The 23,481-nt window shown below is 37.1% G+C and overlaps 2 protein-coding genes across 3 annotated transcripts in view; one reads left to right on the top strand and one right to left on the bottom strand.

The window, feature by feature from the left end:
• On the top strand, positions 1-7,040 carry MLANA (melan-A). Its single transcript, XM_048290491.1, has 5 exons — positions 1-105; positions 987-1,085; positions 3,535-3,631; positions 5,712-5,813; positions 6,764-7,040. Exons 2-5 carry the CDS (start codon positions 1,012-1,014, stop codon positions 6,830-6,832), a joined length of 342 nt encoding a protein of 113 aa, XP_048146448.1. The 5' UTR covers positions 1-105; positions 987-1,011; the 3' UTR covers positions 6,833-7,040.
• A 6,321-nt stretch (positions 7,041-13,361) lies between these two features.
• The window catches only part of KIAA2026 (KIAA2026 ortholog), a 54,311-nt gene continuing 44,191 nt past the window's right edge, over positions 13,362-23,481 (bottom strand). Inside the window, exons 8-9 of one of the 2 annotated variants that reach the window (XR_007200701.1) lie at positions 17,204-22,595; positions 13,362-13,755 (exon numbers count right to left, since the gene is read on the bottom strand). Coding sequence is in view for 1 of the 2 variants with exons in the window: in XM_048290490.1 (XP_048146447.1) it covers positions 18,985-22,595 (3,611 nt within the window). In the remaining variant the exon portion in view is untranslated. Of the gene's footprint in view, positions 13,756-14,411; positions 22,596-23,481 lie in introns of those variants that run through there. The other variant, XM_048290490.1, reaches the window with a different exon arrangement.

Below are 23,481 nucleotides of genomic sequence, written 5' to 3'. Positions count from 1 at the left end.
CTCGTGATAGTCATAAGAGGACAGATCAAAGGAGAAAAAAACAGACCAAGTCAAAGAAAGCTGCACATGCCTTCAGTTAACAGACAGAATACAGGTCCGAAGGAGGTAAGATTTATATTTTTTTATTTTACATAAAATTTTCAGTTTTGCTTTAAAGTTATGCTTTAGAAGAGGCTTGACTGTCTCTAAGTGAACTCATAATATTTTCTTTCATTGGCTAGAATTCTCTTCAGTAAAGTCATCATGTTTTATAATTTACCTCTATAGGATAGGTAGGTTAGCCAGATACTATCAAGTAGGATCCGTTGTTGTGCTCTTCAGATTACAGAAACATGATTACTTGTGGATTCCTTCTTCATTATATTTGATTGAACATATTTTTAACTGTTCAAACAGCTGTGATCATCACCTTAAGACTGGGAATTAAGATTGTAAAGATTGGGAATTAAGACTGTAATATAAATTCCCTACACATCTGAGTTTAGACTGTCAGCAGACATAAATCAATATTTCCATCTGAAATTCAACAGATCTCTGAGAGTCTCCAGTGACTGAAAACCTGTCCCCTGAGTGTTTACAGGGAATAACAGAATAGACAAACAACTATTTGTTAGAACAATATTAGTTTTTCTTCTTAATAGGTTTTCTTGACCAGGTAAATTGCCCTTTTTTCTATATTCTAGATTTTGCTTCAGAATTCTGCCATCCCTTGGTACCAAAAAAATCACATCAAATTCTGCAAACTCTGTTACACTCAGCTGCAAACACCTTGATGTCAGTGGTGATACTCATATATATAGTTACGGTTTTGAGTTTTATCTTAAATTGGGACAGTTGCATATGTATATGGATCTAATTGATTCTGAAGGTATCAGATTATCCTGCCTCTCTAAAAAGCTCCCGTTAAAACAAAGGAGCTGATAATACTATGCTTTAAAGGTAATAAATTGTTTATCACACTGAGACACTATGTTTCTACCCTGTAGGTTTGAGCAGGACCAACCTCACAAAATGCCCAGAAGATATAACCACCTGGATGGCAACTATTTCAAAGGGAAAGGACACGCCTATTTTGCAGCAGAAGAGTAAGCATAAATCAAAACCTATGTTAGCATGTAAGCTGGTGAAAAAATTTGCATTGAAAGAAAACCAGAAAATTGTATAAAAAAAGTCACTGTTGGATATAGAGTGAGTGCATTTAACTATCTTTAAGGAGCCCTCAAAGTTAAGAAAAAACAGAACTGTAGAATTCAAAAATCAAAAGTTAAATCATATGATCACAAGTCATTAGCCTTTACCAGGTTTATTGAGGCTTATTTAAAATTTACTTTTGACGCTGTTGCAAGGTGATCTGTATACTAAATTTATACTTAGATTCACAGACCTCTCTTAGGAACCTCAAAGGGACATTGTCTCACCCTAAAGAACGGGGGAAACTCTGTGGAGAAGTGGTTAAAAAAAAAGCAGATGAAGACATCAATGCCATACAAAAGTGACTTCCAAAACTATTTCTGGCTAATATTTTTTATCTTTGAATTACAGTAAAATATGTTTGGTCTGGGATTATTAGAGACACCACCCAGCTGGTGATGTTTTATTACATTAGACAAATAATTCCAGTGTGCTTGGGATGTCTGTATGTGGATTGTACTACTGGTACTGGCTTACTGGGCCTCAAATTTAATTACTTGTTCATACTGCAAGATAGTTGCTCCTCCAGGATCAGCTCTGGCAAAAAGAATAAATAAAGGGGAAAGCTCTCTCATAGTACATACAAAGCAGTTCAGTTCTTTAAAAAAAAAAAAGCTGGTTAGTCATGTTTCAGCACTTGAAACTAGGCATGCTCACCTCTAACTCTAAGTGCTGTGAATTCTAGTGGCTGCAATTATAAGTAGTTTTTCTAGATATGCAAAAATGACACTCTCGGTACAAAGTGTAGTCCAGATATGAGCCCAGATTCTGAGTAGCACAGCTTCAGCTTTAACTGGAATTGCAGAAAGTTGCATACACACTTTCCATACTAGCTTCTGAGTAGTTAGGGAAGGAGTTAGATGGCAAATGTGCAGTCAGAAGTACCAGCTCCAGAAATGACATACGTTCTGGGGGCATGCAGGCTAATGGATAGCTAAAACTACTCAACATGTGAAAAGCAGAAAGTCTAAAAATGTAGAGAGGGCAGCTGCCTGGAGAAGCAGTCTCTCCAAGTTTAAACCATCCTGGCAAGAGTAGCAAAACCAGTGGAGCCATCTCATATCTTTGGCTGCATCAGAAAGTGACTGCTGTGAGCTCTGTTCTTGGGTTAAACAGGCCTCCAGGCCACACAAAGTCTTCAAGGGACAGGAGCACTTACAAGATACATGTACTTCGGAAAAAGAAAATCCCTTTGTCTCCAAGGGGCCTCATGACTCAAATAGCACACGAGACGTTCAGACAAAAAGGCAGCCTGTTCTGCCACACAAATCTCCTTGCATCTCCTTTCAGGCTTCTTTGTTCACTCCTTCATGAGACTTGGGGTCAGTGAAAATGACAGCAAATAGATATAAAACCTCTCTGATAAGTCACATATGCCACTACTCAGTCCCAATGGAAAAGCCTGGGGTAATTACTGCAAGGCAACTGGGCATAAGATACACAGAAGTATGTTAGAATGGGTTTATCCTGATTCACATAGTAATTTTTTCCCTGCATACTCTTTTCCCTTTAACTGTTTCACCATATTCTTCTGTTCCTGAATAGGCAAAGAACAAAAAAAAAAGGGAATTAATTCCATATATCTCAACAGGGAGGATATTAACACTGAAGGAAGGGTTTTTGTGACTAGGAAATTTGCAATTACTTTGTCAGCTTGCTTTTTGACATAGAGTGGAACTGTGCTGCTTTTGTCAAGTGCCCAGTGAGCAGTGGGAAGGATGTTTTACAGCACAGTTTGCAAAGTGCATTTTCCCTAAAATGACCCAGTGACACCAATACTGTGCCTAGTATGTCACACAAGAACTAAATCCTTATAGAGCCCTTTATGAATAATGCAAAGCTTCTTAGACATGTTTTAAGGTTGTAATGTGTTTTATGTATCCAAAAAGCCCTTCCATCAATAGCAGTTGTTGCAATATGATGCAATTAGTATACATTTTTAAATATTTGTTGCCTAGAGAAATTTAGCAAATAAACATAAGCTGCATCATTGCATATATGGCATTTAATTTATTTCACATTCACTTGCAATATCACAATGCTGTGATTTGCTAGATTTACAGACAGGCATGTTTTTGGAATCAGTAGTCACTGGAAGATAATTATTTTCAAAGAAATATATTTTTAAAATACTTAAGAACTTGGTAGAGAAATTAGCTAACTGTGAAATCTACAGAAACTGGCTGAAGTTACTGATACTTTGCCTATTTTCTGAGGTAAATTCTGCTCCATGCCTTCCTCTTACAACAGGATGCTGACACAAACTTTTGGCCTAACCATTCTTGCTCCTGGGAGGATGCATCTAGTTGCAGTGCTAATGATTTTATTTTGCTTTCCCAACAGAGCTCTGGGTATTGGACTTTTCATTTTGGTGCTGGCAATTTTACTTGCCTTTGGCTGCTGGTATTACAAAAGACGTAGTGGCTACAAAAGTCTGCGGGTAAGTGTGGCAGCTCATTTTCTATCATGCTATTATTTTGACAATACATTACCTTGACTTGCATGACATTGATGCAGAGAACATCAAATCTGTAACATGACATCGTTATCTCAGGTAGTGTTTACACTGACATATGTCACAGACAAAACCACACAATATGAAACACAACCTTTCCTGAAGAACTTGCAAGCCAGACAAAGTGGTAAGAGGAACCAGAAACAAAGGGACATTAAACCAGTTGCCCAACTTTGCACAACATATCAGTAGAAAAATTTATTTCTAGGAATTATTATATTTATATTTACACAAAATGAAGAGGTGTTCTGTGTCCTTTCACTTAAATAAAAGTAATATATTCACTATTGATAAGATTTACCCTAAATAAGGACAGATATGATTAGAGTAAATCTAGGAAGCAGAGAAGAAAAATAACTAACTTGTTACAAGCAAGTAAATATGCTCACATATGGGGGATGTGTGATTCATCCATATAAAATTTGACTTGCAGTTTTAAGGCTTACAACAAAAATGGGGCAGGTTTGAGATTCGTTTTCTAAACACTACTTTAAAATATTCTAATCTGTGTCTTCTTAGATAATATTTTTAAAAAAGGTACAACCTTTCTTATAACATCTGTTGTTAAAAGTCCCAAACCTTTTTTTTTGAAGTTTTGCTCCCCCTCCTAACAAAGGAGGTCTATTTTAATCCTTTAAAGTGAAAGCTTGTTACGGTTTAACCCCAGACAGCAATTAATCACCATGTAGACACTTGCTTACTTCCCACTGCCACCCTGGTGTGGAGGAGAATCAGAAAGAAAAGGTGAACTTCATGGGTTGAGATAAGAACAGTTAAATAATTGAAACAAAATATAATCATCTATTACTACTACTACAACTCATCATAGTAATGAAAAAGAGAGAGAGAGAGGAGTAAAACCCCAAAGGAACAAGTGATGCCCACTAGAGTTTCTCACACCCAACTGATGCCCATCTCATTCCTGAGCAGCGATCAGCCCCTCCCAGAAAAATCCCTCATTTATATACTGGGTGTGATGTTCTCTGGTATGGAATATCCCTTTGGCTAGTTCAGGTCAGGTGTCCCAGACATGAGCCCTCCCAGCTTCTTGTGCACCTGCTCTGTGACAGAGCATGAGTCACTGAAAAGTGCATGACTTAGAGTAAGAGCTACTGAGCAAAAACCAAATCATCACTGTGTTATCAGCGTGAGTCTCATAACGAATCCAAAACAAAGCACTGTACCAGCTGTTTAAAAGAAAATTAACTCTACTCCAGCTGAAACCAGGACAAAGCTTTATCCAAATATATGTTTTGCAGTAAGTATCTTTTAGTTTTCCTAATATTTTGAAGATTTGGGATTAAAAAACCCAGCAGAGCTCTCATCTAAGTCAGCAAATCCATTTCCTTGCTGTTTCTGATAACTTTGTCCCATTCCCTTTCCAATTATCTATCCAATACATGTATCAACTGGCAGAATATCTAAAAACTGAACTTTCATAGTGAAATGTTGCAAAAATGAAAGTAATACTTGAAAAACCCTTTCAAAAATCAAACCAAATGCCTGCTTTATACAGCCTGGCAAAAATCATAATCTGTGTTTTAATTCTTGCTCATCACAGATTGCTACTTTCTGGTTTGGAAAATCACATTTTTCTTAGGCTATTTTTGGCTAAGGGAGAACTGGTACAGCATGTGTACAAAAGAAATGTTGAAAAAATGGAAAACAAAAAGGTTGGGGATTAAGGAAAGAAATGGGTGACATAAAAAGGAGGAGGCATTTGGGTACATGAGATGTCAATTCCTGCATCAGTCCAGGACCTAAAACATGTGATACTTATTTTTCTGGCACTGTAATTGGATTACATAGGAGAGAGAGAGTATGTCTCAGCAGAGACAGCCTGAAGTGCTAGGTAAACACACTTGCATTGTGTCTGGCCCTAATCCCAGATTCTAATACGTACTGTAAATGTGCTGTCAAATTTTAAATTATGCATAATTTGCTCCAACTTCACAGTCTTTTCTTCCTTTCGCTTTCCCCGTATTTTTTTTATGATCTGTCACAGAGCAAAAACACTAGTATGAGCACAATACGAAAGGTGGTAGGTGAGGAAGCAATACTGGACTGCAAAATGGCTCTGCAGGACTACAGAGACTTTAATTCTGTGGTAAGTTGCAACTCAAGATCTCACTTACTTAAAACTGAGTAAGACATGGTGAGACAATATTGTTAAACAGGCACTTGATGACTTCCCCCTTGGTGTATGCTCTCATAGACTGAGTCTTCAGTGCCTCAACTTATAAAATAGTATTTTGAAAAATTCGTACTGTGAAAAATTTAAAAAATGTTAAAAATCTACTATTTAGAATTCTTATTTCAAAAATTACTTTCTTCAACTTACATTTATTCTTAAGTCATATGATCATTATGTAATCTATTAGAATAATGCAAAGCTGAAATATACTGAAAAAAACCAAGTATCTCCCTAATTGATTTTCTGCCATTCTGACAAACAACAAATGGATTGTGTCTGGTATACTATACTCTGACAAACATTGTCAGGGAACATTATAAAACTTCAAGGTATTAGCTCTTCTAATCATTATGGAAAGATGAACATTTAAACTTTCAATTTTCAAAAAGGTAAATTAAGTGATAAATACATATAAATGGGTGTGTTCAAATTGCTTTAGAATTGAGAAAACGCTAACTTACAACCAATTTCAAATAAGCTGCTCAAGTTTTTAACACTAGAAATAAGACAATGTGCCTGCATCAGGACTCTCAATGAAAAGCCTCAATATTTATCTGAACTATCAATATAAAACACCCCAGATATACATAAGAAAAATATTCCTGCCTTTATAACACTGGAAATTCTCTCTTTGGATGAACAATAGCAATAAAATGAATCTGATGCAAAACCAGAAAACATACTACCAAAAAAGTAACCTTAAAAAAATAGACACAATGAATGAGCTCAGCTACTTTAAGTCATAGAACTGTAACTAATATGGGGGTAAACAGCTTAATGCATGTTTAATGTAATTTTCTTGTCATTTTTATTGTAATTCAATTGGTTTTTTTGATCTTTCACACCCATTTTCCTTACCATAGGTACCTGATGCTCCACCAGCTTATGACAAAATTGCTGCAGATCAGTCACCACCACCTTATTCACCATGATAACATGAAATTTGAAGTCCTAAACATACTGATTACATTTCTTCATGCTCGCTATTAATTTCCCGTATATGCTTAACTTTCTCAAAGCTCAAATCAAACAAAAGAAAACAACATGTTTTCATTAGCAGTTGGTGAAAAGTATTCCCGCTTAATTTACAGAACTGGTCCTTGAAATGCCTTAATAAATCTGAATGTGCTTTCGTTTAAAGCTTTTTACTTCTTGTAGTCAGATTAATACATTAGGGTCTGGTCATCTTGAATTCTTCATAGGTCTACACAGATCTGTAATCACATACTATTCAGTATCAGTCAGAGTAAAAAGTGATGGCACCTTTGTTTTCATCTTCCTCATTTAGTCTCCCTTTCTTTAAAAAATTTTTAAAAACCCAAACCAACTATTCCTTAGAATGTGAGGTACAAGAATCTGAAACAAAATGAACCAAACCATTTGACTACATGTCTTCTTACAGACTGTTTTCTTCACCAGCAGTTTTAAAATTAACTTCCAAAAAGCGACTGTTTTACAACACATGTTTACCTCACATCACTTGTTTATGTACCTGTAATTAAAAATTCCTTACAAAAAAAAAAGATCAGTCTAGGCAATCTAGGAGTTTCTGCTTGGAGTTCATATTATTTCATACCTGTGAATGGGTATAATGACATCACCTTTAGTTCCTTGTGGCAGTCATGTGAGAGAGCAAAAGAACTTTGTAAATACAAAGCTTTACATGTAATTTCTTTCTAATATGATGAAACTATATAAGAAAATGCAAGAAAACCATGTTTCTTGAAGAATACAGAAGACAGCAGACTCCAAGATGTTAATTTTCCCAGCTTGCCAGAACACTAGCAGTAATTAAAAACAATGAATTTTGATATGCATAAATTGGCTACATACATTTTGTAGTTATTGTTTATTTAGCTTTTTTGTTACTGCTTGCTTGCCAGATTATTACTTAGTATTATATGCAGATCAACAAATTTATAAACAAGGCATGGTATCTCACAGTAGGAGGCAGCTAAAACTATTCAACACTCATTAGAATCAAAAGTAGTTACAGAAGAAAACTGATTTCATAAAGTAATGATTAAGTATTAGTAAAGAATCTAGTTCTTTGTCATCAATTACGCAAATACAAACACCTTAAAACAAAAAAAGTTTTAAACACAAGGCACGTTTACTTGCCTAACAAACTCCATCCATGTTGATAAATAATAAGACATAGCTTTTTTTAAATGTTTCTTTTGTAGTAAGAATGGTTATATAGATTAGTAAAATTGTTGGAAGGTAATAAATATCAGTAATTCCTGTGAAAGGTTTTAATCTATCCAAAAATTTTCATAAATTTAGTTGATATATTTATTTAGAAACTTAAGAGATACGCTTTGACTTAAAAAGCTGTCTTACCTGTGTCATTTCTGCCTGTCAGGAAAAAGACTATGGAATTATTTAGCAACAGGAAGAAGAATACACAGGAAAATATTAAAAATGCCAGCTTATAGCTAGTAAGCACTAGAGATGGAGAACACAACGGCTGATTAATTTTTTTGCAGGACTGGTAAGCTAAAGCTTGGGGCTGATATCTTAAGCAACTCAGTGCTCTGCATTTCTCTACTCTAGGGCAGCATTCCTTCAAAAAACTGTATAGTGCTACAGTGGAATAGAACTGACATACGCATTCATGTCTGAGAAAAGAATTTATTAAAAAATTAATAGAGATTATTTACTATAAAGTAATAAAGTGCTTAGAGTTCAAAAAGCTTCACTTAATTGCACACATTTTTAGTAGTGTCAGAATTAAATATATTACGAGCTGTTGCAAAAGCGTTAACATTGATGAAGTAGGAATATTAATTTCTTTGTGGAACTGTGTAAGGCCAAATTGTTAGAACTCGTCAGCAGCCACAGCTAGAGCAATTAAACTTTGACGTGAATTTATAGGTACTCAAAGGATAGATAAGCCCTCTTGGAAATCTACCCTTAGTTTTCAGAAAGTCCTCTCCTTTCTTCTCCCCATGAAAGCACTATTTTTGCTTTATAGACACAGTTAGACAGTGGTCTCAGATTTAAGCGTGTTAAAATAAGAGCATGAAATAGAGCTACACAGAGCACTCTATTAAATAGGTGTAAACGTCATCACTCATGCTGACCATCACTCTAAATTCCGTTTTTCAAATCTGGCTCTATACCCACTGATGGTACGCTGCAGAGTCTCGTTGCTGACTCCTTAAAAAAATACTGATACAAGACGGATCAGACCTTGAAAACAAGAGACCTGTAATTGTCAAAGCTGCATGCTGCAAGAACTGGTACTTTTGTATTACATTCAATAACACTGCACTTTACCAAAGACTAGTTAAAACATTCCACGACATCTGTTCCTTTAAAGAGAAATGCATAGAAATGTCTCAACTACCATACATGGAAAACATCGTATAGGGCGTTCAACCCCCTTGGAAGTCTTTCAGATTAGACAGTTGCATGACCCCAGAGTAGCAACTGGTCACCAAAATTTAGATTCATAATTTCTTTAGTTTGGTCATGTATGTAACAGGGAGGATGTAAAAGTCACAGACCTCCTACTCCTCTGGTTTTTACCCTCTTTGCAATCAGGCTGCAATCAGATGCCTTGTATTACAACCATAATTCTGAACAAACATGGTATTTGTGCTTCATTTTCTTCCATCAAAAAAACCTAATAAAGAAATTCATGTGTAATTTGAGTTTTTCCCCATGATGCTGATGAAGAGGTGCCTGGTCATAGCTGGAGAATGAAGCTCTGCTTGCTGCTCATCTGCACTATCAGAGCAGCAGATGCACAGTTATTAAAGCTTACCCACACAAGAGGATCTTAGGAACTTCTCCATAGCTATGCATGCAACCCTTACGTAGATGCAATTAATACGGCAAAAACAGACCTCTTGCTAAAATAGTGCGCTTTGGTCTGATCAGTAAATGAGAATGGCAACAGGAGTTACATTGTCTGCGTTTGGATTCCTGGTAAGATCCTGCTGGATCACCTACTTTCTAATGCAGCTACAAGCCTCAATGTAGTCTTTAAAGATTCTAGAATATTGGTCAGCCATCCCAGCCATTGAACAAAGGTAAAATGCAGCAGGTCCTGATGAGTTCAATCTTCCTGGCTTTCTGCATCATGCAGCAAAACACTCGCTGAGCCAAGAGCCAAAAGGTATATTCTACACATGTCAGAGAAATATGCTGAAAGAAAGAACCACAAACTTCCCATAGGAAGCACTTGCTTTTTTAGAGTCTCACTAGTCCAGTGTAACGTGACTGGCATTTGCATCTGGTTGGTAGGACAATCCAGTGACATTGACCTCAGCAATCTCTTTTGGCTTAACTCCTGCTAGAGCTGGGGATGTATGTATATTATCCTGGCCCTAAGAACTGTATTAGTATTAGCCATATTCCTTGTAATTTTCCAGTGACATATTTTGATTCATGTTTATGTCTAATATTGGTAAAATATCCATTACTTTGTTAGTGTTATGTCAATGTACTCACATGACATAAGAGTATATTTTTTTTGCCTTTAAAAGCAAACTTCTTTTTACTTCTTATGTAAAGGAAAACGTTAATGAGTTTCTCGGTCTTTGGAGAAGTAGCATTTATTCACTTGTACTTTTCTGCTGACTGCATATTGAACTGTGCAACAAGGTTGAAAGGTTGTTGTGTGTTCACGGCATTTCATTAAACATATTTTACTGCCTGTTAGAGCTAAAAAGTGCTTGAAAATTTCCAGTGTTGTCTCTTGGACACACATCTGCACTGAACTTTATATGCAGTAATAAAGGTAAACTAGCAGCAGTATAAATTTTAAAAAGCTATCTACAGCTACTATCTACACGTCCCATACGTGATGCCAGCTAAAATCCAGCACTTGTGCACTTTTTGGAATTGACACTCCATATTTTGCATCCTTAGAGAACCTCCAATTTTCACTTTACTTCCTTTCCCCAAAAAGTTTTTGGTTCAAAGGCAGCAGCCTTAGATTTCTAATGAACAGAATGAACTATTGCTTCCCTTGCTGTCAAAATCTAGCTCTTCTAGATGTTATGTCCACGTAGACTCTACTCTTGTGCCAGTACAGAAGACTACATTTTTGGGGGTAGTAGTGTTCCTAACTGCCTTGTGCTCGAAGCAATATGAAAGAGAAAGGCTTATTATCCATCTCATCCTTGTCCACCATGAACCATCTCTCAAATCACACTGGATCACATCTCTCACACTGGAACAGATTGCCCAGAGAGGCTGTGGAGTCTCCCTCAGTGAAAATATTCAAGAACCATCTGGAGCAATCCTATGCAATGTGCTCTGGGATAATCCTGGTCGAGCAGAGAGATTGGACCAGGTGACCTGCTGTGGTCCCTGCCAACCTGACCCATTCTCTAATTCTGTGATTTTATTACATTTATTCATCAAAAAAAGAACCAGACTACTGGGCCCTATTTAACTAGAGAAAAAAGGGCAGAATGTATAATCCCTTGTGGCAACACTATGGACATTAAATGCCACAAATACTATTGACATTAAATGTCACAGTTATTGCCTCCTCTTGTTGCCCCCGAAAGCTCTTTGCATGAGATAGCTGCAAACTCCAGTCTTGGTGGATTCACATGGATGAAAATCTGAACAATGCTTGAACAGCACATGTGTCTTCACAATTCCAAACCATTTTAGTATAGCTCCAATTACATGTTGGACCACGTGCTTTACTTGCTCCTTTCCTGAGAGATACACCACAAGAACTCAAATCAGTACAAAACAAAGAGTGATGGCCTAATATAAATACTTCAGTCTTTCAATACTAATGTTGTAAAGTCTTTTCAACTCCATTAGCTTCCATCTCTGGAGGGGAGAAACAGAATTCTCTGCTGCATGTTTGCTATGTTCTCTGCTTACACAGAAAAGCAAGCTTCCCTCTTCACACTTCTTTTTTTCATTTACCTTACCATTAGCTGCATTCTTGTAGCTATAAGGGGAAAGATCTGACTCATTTTTGTTGAAAATAATTTTCTTAAGAAAAAGGTGTAATCTTCCAAGTTCTATCAAGTTGTCCTTTCTCACTTACCTTGGCAAAAGTAATTGATTTCTGTTTCTCCATAGCACCACATACACCTCAAGTAACTCGCTGCTCCTGACACTCTGGAGCAAAAGAGTGGCCCTTTTTAGACACTGTTCAGTGCTAGGTTTGATTCTATAGATGTTTGCAAGAGGAATTTTAGGATTGTCATCTGGTAGCCATACTCAAAAAAACCTTAGAACTGCTTCAGAATTTGCATTACAACAATGAAATCATATGGTAAGTGTGAATATTCCCTGACATTAATCTCCTGTAGAGAAATCCTTGCAAGGATTAAAAGGTGTCAGATGTCTGTCTTGAAATAAATTACTCCAATTTCTGTATCTCCAGGAAACTCAACCTGAATGTTTTTGGTATTGATACAGATTTAAGAAGACTGTTTTTCTTACATTTGTAATTCCCAGGATATGCAGCCCACATGACCTTCACTTACTGGATTTTGGCCCCAACAACAATTTTGATCAACTCCTCATTCCAAACTTCTGCTGTTTAACAGGATTCATGCACCTTCCTACCACTTCTTATAAATGGAGAAGCAGTTTTATGCTTTTATATCACTGTTTTTCTGCTCTGATTCTCTGAATCACTGCTCACCTTTTTCCAGTACCTCTTTCTTTGGCTGCAAAATTGGCCCTTTCATGTCACAGACAAGCTCAGGCTGAATTCACACAATTCTCCTGGAATTACTGTTGGAGGCTGTGTATACATACTGGGAAAATTAACTCATACTTTCCACTAAGCATTCTCTACTGGCCACTACAGTGAGTGAAACGCCCAGCCCAAGGTGCAGCTCATACAAGGACAGAACTGCTGCACCAGTCATATCACTTGCATTTCATGTGCCTAAGTAAGAAACTCACTTTCAGACATGGGCTCTCTTTTAACAAAATGTTTTGGTTTTCCATCAGTTTCTTAGGCCATGGCAGGAGGCAAATATTTCAGACAGGCCTCTGCCACTTTTTGTTCTTCTAAGTTCACATTGCAAAAAGCACTCTACTGGCAAGAAAAATATTTTGAAGGCATAACATGTAGTTGAACTGTAGAATACTGTCCAGACAAGCCTCAATCATGCTACTGTAACTTTAGTATTGGTGTGTTGCTAATATGAGTTGACAAGGTTTTTTAAAAATAGACAAAGCAATTCCTCCTTCCCAGTAGCTAAAACTGATTATAATACTCAAAATACCTGCTTTTTATATTGTGTAAATGGAATCCACCATGATTATTTATTATAAGGAAGACACCCTGTGGCTACATAGTAGTACCCAGTCACTAATCCCTCTCTGTTATTCAATGTCACTGCTGCATGAGATTTTTAAAAAGAGTGAAAAATGATTTTACAAATAACAGCATGTTATATGGACAGATTTCAACGTATATGCTGGTACCAGATGCCAATGACCTACTGACAGCCAAAATAGTCTGATTTTATAGTTGTTTATTCCGAGATGGAATCAATATGAACAACTAATTAAAGAAGTATATTGTCTTCTTTTCATGGTATCGGCATTGACAAGCAAAGCTCTAAAGCCTGAAGACAATCACAAAAATCACAGTTGCTTCTTTACTATCTTGCTTCCTTTTGCTATTTAATTTTTATAAATGCTATTTGTCAATGCTCCTCACATTCTTGAAAATAATTGCATTTTCCAAATATTTTCTTCATTGTTAGAAGTCGGAATAGGGGAAAATAAAGCAGTAATCTAGGTATCTAACCTTTAGTTATGGATGGGATGCTGGAAGGAGTCGGGACCAAGGATTCTATTCCCAGTTCCTTCATGTTGCTATGAGAACTCAAAACTTCATTGTCTTCATCTGTAAAAAGTGGGAAATCATATTTATGCACTGTTTAATAGACCTTCTGTGTAGCAAATATAATTTCAAGAAATATTATAAGCAATTAATTACATTTTCTTTGCATTACTTTTACATACCATTTTCATTTAATGTGTTTAGTTCAGCTGAGATTTTAATAAAAGATACTGTAAAGAACACCAACTTTCTGAAGAACTTCTGGACCAGTCACATATGAAACAATGAAGCTTCCCGGTTTCCAAGTTTATGCAAGACATTCAGGTGCGATTACTGACCAGACAGTTCAGTATTTTGAGAAAAGAAGAGAATACATAGAGATTTATCAAGATCTTAAAGTCTGCTTTTATGCCATTATAGTTTCAAGGAAAATTTTTTAAAATAACATTGCTCTGTGTCACATTTACAAAGTGGCTTCTTCAACAACTAAAAAATCTTTATGTGGATGCCAATCTGTATAAAATGACCATATACAGACTATGTTGTATCCTATGCACAAAAATAATGAGATTTGAAAAGCATCATGTTGAAAATCATTATAGCAGTTTGTCCTTTTACATCTTCAAGAGAGCTAAACCAAGCAAAAATAGGAATAGAGAGTGCCAGACTTGCAGTCAGCAATAATCTGGTTTAAAGATCATGCCTTTAGAGCTACAATATTCTACAAGTGGTATAGTTTTATTGGATGAGTTGGGTTGACACTGATGCGAAGTTGGTTTACAATTTATATTTCTACAAAAATGTTAGTAAGAGGCTAAATAATAGTCAGAAACCAACCCACAAACATTGAAATAATTATTATGAAAGAAAAGTCATCAACACACTGCTGAATAGCTCATAGGGCTTTTAGAACATGCACTCTTCTGATACCACATCTCAAGGATATAGTGAAATTGAAAAGGTACACACAGCAATGACAGCAACTGATTACTTCCATAAAATAAATAATTGAATTCACAATTTCTCTTTATTCTAGAAAAGAGACAACCAACATGGCAAAGGTCTACATAGGCCACATGGAAAAATAACAAAGAGCAAAGGTTTATTGTATCTTACAATATAAATATTATTTGCATCAAACGAAACTAGCAGGTACCAGGTTTGGAAACCAAAAAGGAGATTTATTTACGAACTCTTTACCACCGGATGCTGTGAATGGTAATAGTTTGTTTACATGCTTCCATGAATTCTTGAAAGGATTGGTATATTTCATCAAGAGAAATACACTGAAAGCTATTAAATTGAAAAAAATCACAGCTGTGTGAGGAAGACTCTGGCTTAGTGGATACTAAAAGACTATTCAGGCCTGTTATTGTGTTCTTTTGGAATGCTGTTCCTGAGTGCTTCAAGAGACTAGGTGATGCTGGGATAGATAGCCATAATAATCAGATAGACAGACCTTAAGTCTGATGCAGTATTATTAATCTTATTTTTCTTATTATTTGAGTCAGTAAACTCATTTGAGGTGCAGCTTACAGGGAGCAGTCTACATGAGTTTAAGTCTTTGTGAGCATCTCTGGCCATTCTATTTAAAAGAAACAGTCCTTAACAAATGCAACAAATATTCATGCTTTAATAAAAATAATTAATTTACTTTAAAATTCATTTGGGCTATTAAAATTCTGCACTACAACATAGTATAAGCAAAACCAACTGTGAACCACACACACTGTGGAAGCTATGGACACCCTTCAAATACTAGTTTTTAGTAATTTTCTGACCTACTCCAATGGACTAATTCTCTTCACTCACTTACCAGGAGAATTTTTGCTTCCCTTTTTGCATTGAACCCTTTGCTATGTCGCATAGTGAAATCAGCACAGGTTTGAAAGACTTGATAGTAACACACTTGGCTTGAACAGATACTTCTATGACCCCTAAGACTTGTGAAATTTAATTGCTTCTAGCGTGGCAGAATCCCTATGAGAAAATGGCAGCACACATGGGGGTTTGAACTGCGAAGCAATATTAGTGTCGTTTTCTACTCATAACAAAGCAAAACTATTGTGCAGAACATGTCCATTCAGGTAAATGAAAGGATGTAATTCAAAATATTCAAAGTCATTATTAAACCTATAATTTTGAATGTAATATAGTGTATGAATACTTGTATACAATATCTGAGGGTGTCTAAAAAGAAGGCATTTTACAAGCTCTGAAAAGCTGAACATGTTTTCTTAAAAGGCTGATTTATATATCTATGTCTATATGTTTCATTAAATGTCTTTTTAACTTCAAGTCAAGATGCAGGCAGTTCTGCTTTTTTATTGTGTCTGTGAATATAATCTACTTTTTTACAGTTCTTTTTGTGCTACTGGTAGCACTACACATTTGCTAGAGAGCAAAAGGTACATAGCAAATTGTCAATGGGTATTCACGTTCATCTGAAAAAAAAGCCTTACCTCTGTCTGACATTCATACTATCAGAGAAGAGTATTGGGAATAGGAATTTTATTCACAAAAATTACTAAAATTTGGTTTTACATAATGAATGTTGCAAGCCCATTACATAGTAGTCTGAAGACTTTCTCCAATAGGATTTGGACTTCAAACACGTCCAGCAGAGAATAAAAATCCATGAAAACTCTAATCAAATGGAAACAAACTATTCATGTTGTAAAGTTTATGTCTGCCAAATTATAAAGTATTTATGAAAATCATAAAATACTATAATATTAATTCAGAAAACTTCTTGGAAATCATTCAAGCAAGTTACTCGAGTCCTGAGTTCCTAAGTTCAGCTTTTCTAAGTTTTCTCTTTATTAGAACCAATTATAGCATAAATCTTCCTACTACATTAGCACACAGAAAAATGCCACGCAAGAATTTTTTCTTCATCAAGAACAACTCCAATACTAGAACCAAGTCTCGAGTTTTCCAAACAATGTAGAGAACTCATGCTACAGTAAACATAAATTTAAAAAAAAAACAGGAAAAACAACCACTGCAAGAAAAGAGAAAAATCCATAAAACCAAGTCCCAAGGTTCAACCAGTGAAATGGAAATAAGATGAGTTGCTGGTATATATGGTTTTAGAGTATGTAAAATGTCCATGAAGAAACTGCCATTCTCTGCCATCTCCCTCTGTTGGAAAAGTCACCTGCAGCATTCAACCGTAAAATGCAGTCAGACTTAAAAATCCGTAGCACTGTAAACTCTGGCAGGCAGACACCCTTACTACCAGGTGTCTTCAAAATCAGTTACAAAACACCTTTCACGAGAAGTAGGAAAAGCATAGCAGGTAGCTTTCTCTACATCTAAACAAACCTTCTCTCCTTCCAAAATTGACAGCTTCCATCTTTCCCAGCCCTGAGGTAAGATGGAGATTTCTGGTCCACAAAGATGCAATTTCCCAATGCAATTTTTTCAGTAAGTGCAAAAGGAAAGGTCCCTATGGAAGGCACAAGCCTTTCTTCCCCCCACTTTCCCAGAACTTTAGCTAAATACCTACCAGGTTACTTTTCAGAACAATTTAAAGGCAGCCGACACAGAGGAAGTAAGATGTGGTCCTGTTCTTCAGCCCAACATCTGAACTGCCAAACTGTGTACAGCAAAAAGGGAAGGGAAGTAGAAAATTCAACAGGATGAGGAGCAAAGGTTGAAGTTTCATCTTTATGAAATTCAGTCTAAGAACACTACTAAATACAGATAAATAAGCTTTTATCCCCTTTGAAGTCATAGCTATTTAGAAGGCAACTATCATTCATAAGCTCTTCTGAAATCTTCCCTTCTAGTTTCTAAAAAAACCCCAAACCAACAAACTTCACAGAAAAATTCAACACATACGAAGACGGCAATTCTAAAATCATCATCTTCCATAAGATGGGCACCCTTTTTCTGTATGCAAAGCCACAAAAGATATCAAAAATCTTATCTCCATGAGCACTGCAGCAGGTAGCTGTGAACTCAGCAGATCTGCAGAAAATAACCCAAAGGCTTTATCAGATCAAATGCTGAAATCTAAGCCAATAAATACTGAATACACTGTACAAAAAGGGAAGGTTTATGCAATGTGTGATTTATCCCCATTCAAAGTATTAATAAAGCTTCTTTTAATCTCATGTGATGTTTTAGCACTCTCCTTCCAGATAGACCACTTACAAGCTAAAGAAAAAATACAGATCTAGAAAGCATGACCAATGAAAAAAATGGGTAGTTTGTTATGGCTAGATGGAAGATGAGTGAGTGACCTTGTTACAGTTACCAGATATGTGGAAATGCATACAAGGCTGTAAAACAGAGAACAATGAATTGTTCAACAGATCTTTGAGCTTTAAGACAAAGCATGGCAGTCAGTGTGACTTAGACTGGCGTTTAGGAAGCCATTGTAGCCTTACCACTTCACTGGAGTTATTCAGGCAACATAACCAAATCATTAAGAATGGATGAAGTATGGGTTATCCTGCCCTATATCATGAGGAACAATAAGGAGGCCTTCCTTCCAAATCCTGTCAAATCACGTGAAACGTAAAATCAGAGAAGAACAGAAGAGATTAAATAATTTCATTCTACCATACACCAAAGAAGGATGTATATATATACACACACACATATATATATATTTATGCATGTACATATGTATGTATGTATGTATTCTCCCACGGTGTAACAGATATACATATTTTTAACTACTGCCAACACAAAGCAGTACAGCAACTTGATTTATTACATGCAGATTCTTCTGCATTGTTGCTAAACAGTACACTGGTCCAATGTTACTAAAATACTTAAAAAACTATACATTATGTAAACAAAACTTAAATAAGACAGCATAGTTCTTTGTACATATTGTTTAGCTCAGGTTTTTAGGAGTTCAGGAATATGTACAATTCTATACTACTGATTGCATTTTTACAATGCATAATTTTTTTTTTTAAAGAAACAAGTCAAAAATAAATTTGACAAATAAAAAGGAGATATATATCGTCATAAACACACTGGCAAACAGTCAACAATGTAAGATGGAACATGTGCAAAAGGCGAGATTTCACCAAACTGTTTAATGAATTCATTGGTCATTTCTTAGCCTTTTACTAGAGAACTCTCTGAAAACTTCTGACAAACTAAAATTTTTCTTTCTCCAAATCCCCACGTGTAAACAGGTAAGGACCGTAACCTTAGTAATATTGAGTAAATCAATGTTTAAAACATTGTAAGAAATTATTCAATAGTTACAACTTCCAAAGTTTGAAGAATGCCCCAGAATTTCAAAGTGGCTCATTTGCAGTAAATTCAGGATGCAGCTTTGTCAGGTTTATCAAGGCAAGATGACTGAGATGCAGGGAAGACAGTGGTAGGATTTCTGCTTGTGGAAACAACAACAGGAAGCAGTGATGAAGACAGGGAAGAAACTTTTGGTGATGGAGTATTTAGAGCATTCAGTATAGCTCCCTCTGGACTAACCAACAGTTTTTTGATAGAAGTGTCTGAGTGATACACTGAAGTGTTGCTTGGTAAATGAGAATTTGGAGGATGAACAGCAGAAACAGAAGATGTGGCAACATTAACAGGAGATTTTGTCGCTGAAGATACAGACAGAGTTACCGCAGACAGTGGAGTACATGATCCAGCTGGAGTACTAAATATCTGGGGTGTTGCATGTACAATGGGTAAAGCATCTGAAGCTCCAAAACAGTTCACAATTTTTGTAGAGCTTTTCAAAGGATGTTTTGGTATCTGCCAACTTAATGAATGACTTGGTGCTAGGACAATTTTCGAGGTTATTGTATTAACAGTTGGTACACCTTGAGGCTCTTGACCATGGTTAATTGTTAAAGGAGTCTGTTTTGTATTACAGGAGAGAAGAAGAACATGGCTGCCAGCTCCAAGGCCTTGCAGTGGAACAACAAAACGAGTACCATTAATCACTATCTGAGTTCCAGGTGCCAAAGGCACACAGGTGTTAATGACTATTTTCTGTTGAATGGAAGGTTCACTCAACTGACCTCCTGTTTTGCTTGTTACAGGTGGTGAAGCATCAGATATCTGAATGGTAGAAGCACAAGTGTAAGCATGACTTTGTTTCTCTGTACTGGGAGGCACCTGCTGGCAGTTTAGGGCAGAAAAATTGGGAAAACTAATGACTTCACCTGTATTGGGTGATGGAGGGGGCAACACACCCTGAGATTTGTGAATACCTGCATGACTTGACACAGCAGTTGAAATTCCTGATGACTGAAACTGAACCAGCGTGGGCAACTGGCTTTTTGGTACTGGAAGAGGAGCTGGAACTGCTGCCAACTGAGGAACTGTATGTAACATCTTGTGGGGGGTGGCTGCAGATCCAGGCAAGCTAATGACTGGAAATTGCAGAGCAGATGCTAAATTTTGAGGAGATGCTGTTGGCTGTGTTGAAATCAGCACAGATGAAGCAAGATGTCCTGTTTTCACAGTGGATATACCCACAGTATTTCCAATATTTGATGTACAAAGTCGATTACCCAGAACTGGCCTTATTCTTGAGGGATCATTGCCACCAATCAAGACAGTAGGCTGTGTCCCAGAGGAAGTCCCACTTGATGTTACTGAAACAGATTCTACGTGTGCACTTGATGTTGTTATTGTAAAGGCATTTTCGGCTTTTGTTGCAACACAAACAGATTCATTAGCTGACAGAGTAAAACTTGGAACAGGAACCACAGTACTACTTGTCAAGGATGGGGCCAAGGCTGTGCTCTTTTTGTCTTCTCCTTTAGAAATGCCAGAGTGCAATATATTAACTGGTAGGCCCTCCTGTGCACTGCCTTTAGTATTTACAATGGTCTGACCTATATTTAGTCCAATTTTCACATCTTTTACTTGAGCAGTAGTTGGTGTTGAATTAATTTTTATCGGTGCTCCTACTGTAGATGGGATCAAAACCAACTGTGGTTGCTCTGCGGCATTAACAAAGTTTTTGGTTAGGGAAGAAGGAAGGTTCTGTTTCAATGTCTCTGCAGGTAGACTGGTGGTTAATGGGCCACTGGCAATTTGTGTGTTAATGAAAACCAGCTTCTGAGCATTAACAGCAGTGGATGCTGGAGAGGGTATAATACTGTCCCCTGATGCCCTAGAGGGAGATAAAATTGGTGGATTTGTGATTAATGTAAATTTCTGGACTGGAGTACCACTGATTAAATCTCCATTTGTTGCGGAATCAGACTCAGATTGTGTAACAGATTTTGTTTTGGTTTTAGTATCCTCTTGATGCTGCACAGAAGAATTTGGAGTTTTGATATTATTACTTTGTCCAGTGCTAGTCACACTAACAGGACTGTGTGGAGTCACAGACACCAAATTGCTAGCTAATGAAATGGAGGATAAAGGAGAAGACATATGGCAGGAGTTCTCTCTTACTTGACACAAAGAATCCCGAACAGCTGGCTGCTGTAGTGTGAATTTGGTACTTTTCTCCATTGTCTGGGTAGTATCAGCAGGGAAAACTCTAATATTAACAGAAGAAGCTGTTGAGGGGGCAAATCCAGAAGGAGATGATTGTCCAATATGTGGGAGACCAGATGTGGCTGTTGCTACAGATGGAAGACTGGAGCATGGTACCGCTGTGGTTTTTGGCACAAGAAAGGCCTGAAGCTGAGATGCGTAAGTGAAAACTGAACTAGGACATAAACTACTAGGTGAAATCTGATCTGGGTTTGTTTGCACTTTAACAATTCCGGTGTTTCCACCTCGTGTTGTGACCAGAATAGATTGTGATTCTCTTACACACACTGTCTTCAGCTCTTGCTTAGTTTCAAGGGATTCAGTTTGCTGCTGTGATGCAAGACTATGAGAGGCAGAATCAGTGTTTGTAGATGCACTTAATGCTGTTGCTGGTGTCAATGATCGGCTAGCTGTGGAAAGAGTAGGTGAAGCCAAAGACACAGGCAATGTAGCAGTTGAAACTGTAGTCTTGATTTTGTCACTTTCAGTTCGGCTTACCTTAATTGTTGACGATAATAAGTTATCTGCTGAAGTTACATCAGGCAATGGTTGTGTAGTGTTCATGGGACCAGCCACTTGTGATGAGTGGGTAGTATTCATGTTAAAAATTGTAGTGGGTGACTGAGTGGCATTTGCAGGGCCTGTTACCAGAACAGGTGTTAAAGAAACACTGACGTTTGACATTTTTGGTAAAGATGTACAGTGCATCTCAAATGATTTTTGTTGTAGTGACTGAATGTCCTTGGACACAATTTTTTCTTCCTTCTCCTGAAGAAGAAAATTCTTAGGTAAAATAAGAACTTGTTGCATGACTTTTTCTCCAGTTTTAGGGTCAATCATAGCTTGCATTTGAATTTTCGCTGAGCTGTTGGGAACATCTATTGGTACACAGTGGCCATTTGGCATTTTGTATACCATTTGTAAAGGAGTCTTAGAACTGGCCTGGCAGGGCAATGCTGGTTTGATCAGTGATGATTCCAAAGGTGGTAAAACTGACTTTTCAGAAGAAGATACGTTCATGCCTGCAGGAGGCAACAGTTGATTTGTTAAGGTCACTTTGTTCCCAGTATTCTTGGCAAGCAAGGCCTGGATGGGTTTGGTCCCTTTTGGAAAGTTTGATACTGATGTTGCAGGATCTGTCAAGGAAAGCAACTCTAGAGTTGACCCTTCAAATTGTTTCAGCTCAGTCACGCAATCTGACTGCAGGCTACTTTCTGCACTCTGGACCACAGCCTCATTAGTGTTCAGTTTAGCTTTCTTCCTTGGTGAAAGCTCATTAGTGCTTTGATCAAGACAACTATTTTGCTTGAACTGTCGTTTAATGCATTTGGGCAGTGTCTTCTGTATTTCTTTAGAAGCTGATTCTTTTTTCAAAATTCTGTTTTTTCCTGAAGGTAAATTCATCTCTAATAGTTTCGTTTCATCTGCAAGGATATTAAAACACAAACACTGTTTTACATGTTTGCAACTGATACCCCTATAAAATAGTTTTACAGTGTCTCGCTAAAGGCAATACACTAGTTTGCAAGAATAAAGGTATGTGGAAGGAAATGTCTGATTTTTTAAGGGCATCTGGTCAAGGACCTTTGCAATACATAAACGGGGTAATAAAGAAAGGAGGAAGTAATAAACAAGAATATACACAGATTGAAACCTGACCAGCAATGAGAGACAGTGAGGAAAACCAAATCTGGTCATTCACATTAATTGATAATAGTATGTGAGAGCATGAGAATGTATATTACAGCAAGGTAATCTGGAGGGGAAAAAGGGAAAAGCCAGGAAAAAATACACAGAGACACAGATCTAACCAAACAAAAATGGAGACAGTGTCAAGAAAAAACTTCATCAATCACAACAACTGACTGGCTATCAGGAAAGGCCTCTTGCAGAAGATCAACTTTTTGAACCTAATATGATTGTAAACCAAGGGAGATCCTGGCGACAAGGCCAGGAAGGGTGAGGAAATTGGCTCAGCTATACAAACCCATGAAGCGATGTGTAGAGGTAAGGGGGGAGCTGCAAGGACAGCTGCAAGAGGTTACAGCATGTGGACCTGGTGCCAACTGCTGGAGGGTGTCTGTATCCTCCCCAAATCCAGTATGAGTGTATTCACTGATAAACTTCAAGCCAGAGTAACTGGTGAGCCGGAGGGCCTGGGGGTCTGGGCTGGCCTAACAGGTGGACTTGTGAGTGGGGGATGCCTGTGCGACACAGATGTGAATGCCATGTTTCATACTGAGCATCAAGCTGGACTAGCCAGTGAGCAGGGGATGCATGAAGTGGTAACACAGCTGAGGATGCATGCAG

Source organism: Corvus hawaiiensis, chromosome Z (genome assembly GCF_020740725.1).
Source record: "Corvus hawaiiensis isolate bCorHaw1 chromosome Z, bCorHaw1.pri.cur, whole genome shotgun sequence".
Taxonomy (NCBI): domain Eukaryota; kingdom Metazoa; phylum Chordata; class Aves; order Passeriformes; family Corvidae; genus Corvus; species Corvus hawaiiensis.
Note: the sequence above shows the minus strand (reverse complement) of the source record. Positions and strands in the feature narration are given on the sequence as shown.

What these genes read in the sequence shown, in the direction of transcription:
- MLANA (XM_048290491.1), top strand. Translation starts at nt 1,012, where the DNA reads ATGCCCAGAAGATATAACCACCTGGATGGCAACTATTTCAAAGGGAAA. An exon ending in GCCTATTTTGCAGCAGAAGA is followed by an intron (nt 1,086 to 3,534) that starts GTAAGCATAAAT and finishes CTTTCCCAACAG; the next exon opens with AGCTCTGGGTATTGGACTTT. An exon ending in GTGGCTACAAAAGTCTGCGG is followed by an intron (nt 3,632 to 5,711) that starts GTAAGTGTGGCA and finishes GATCTGTCACAG; the next exon opens with AGCAAAAACACTAGTATGAG.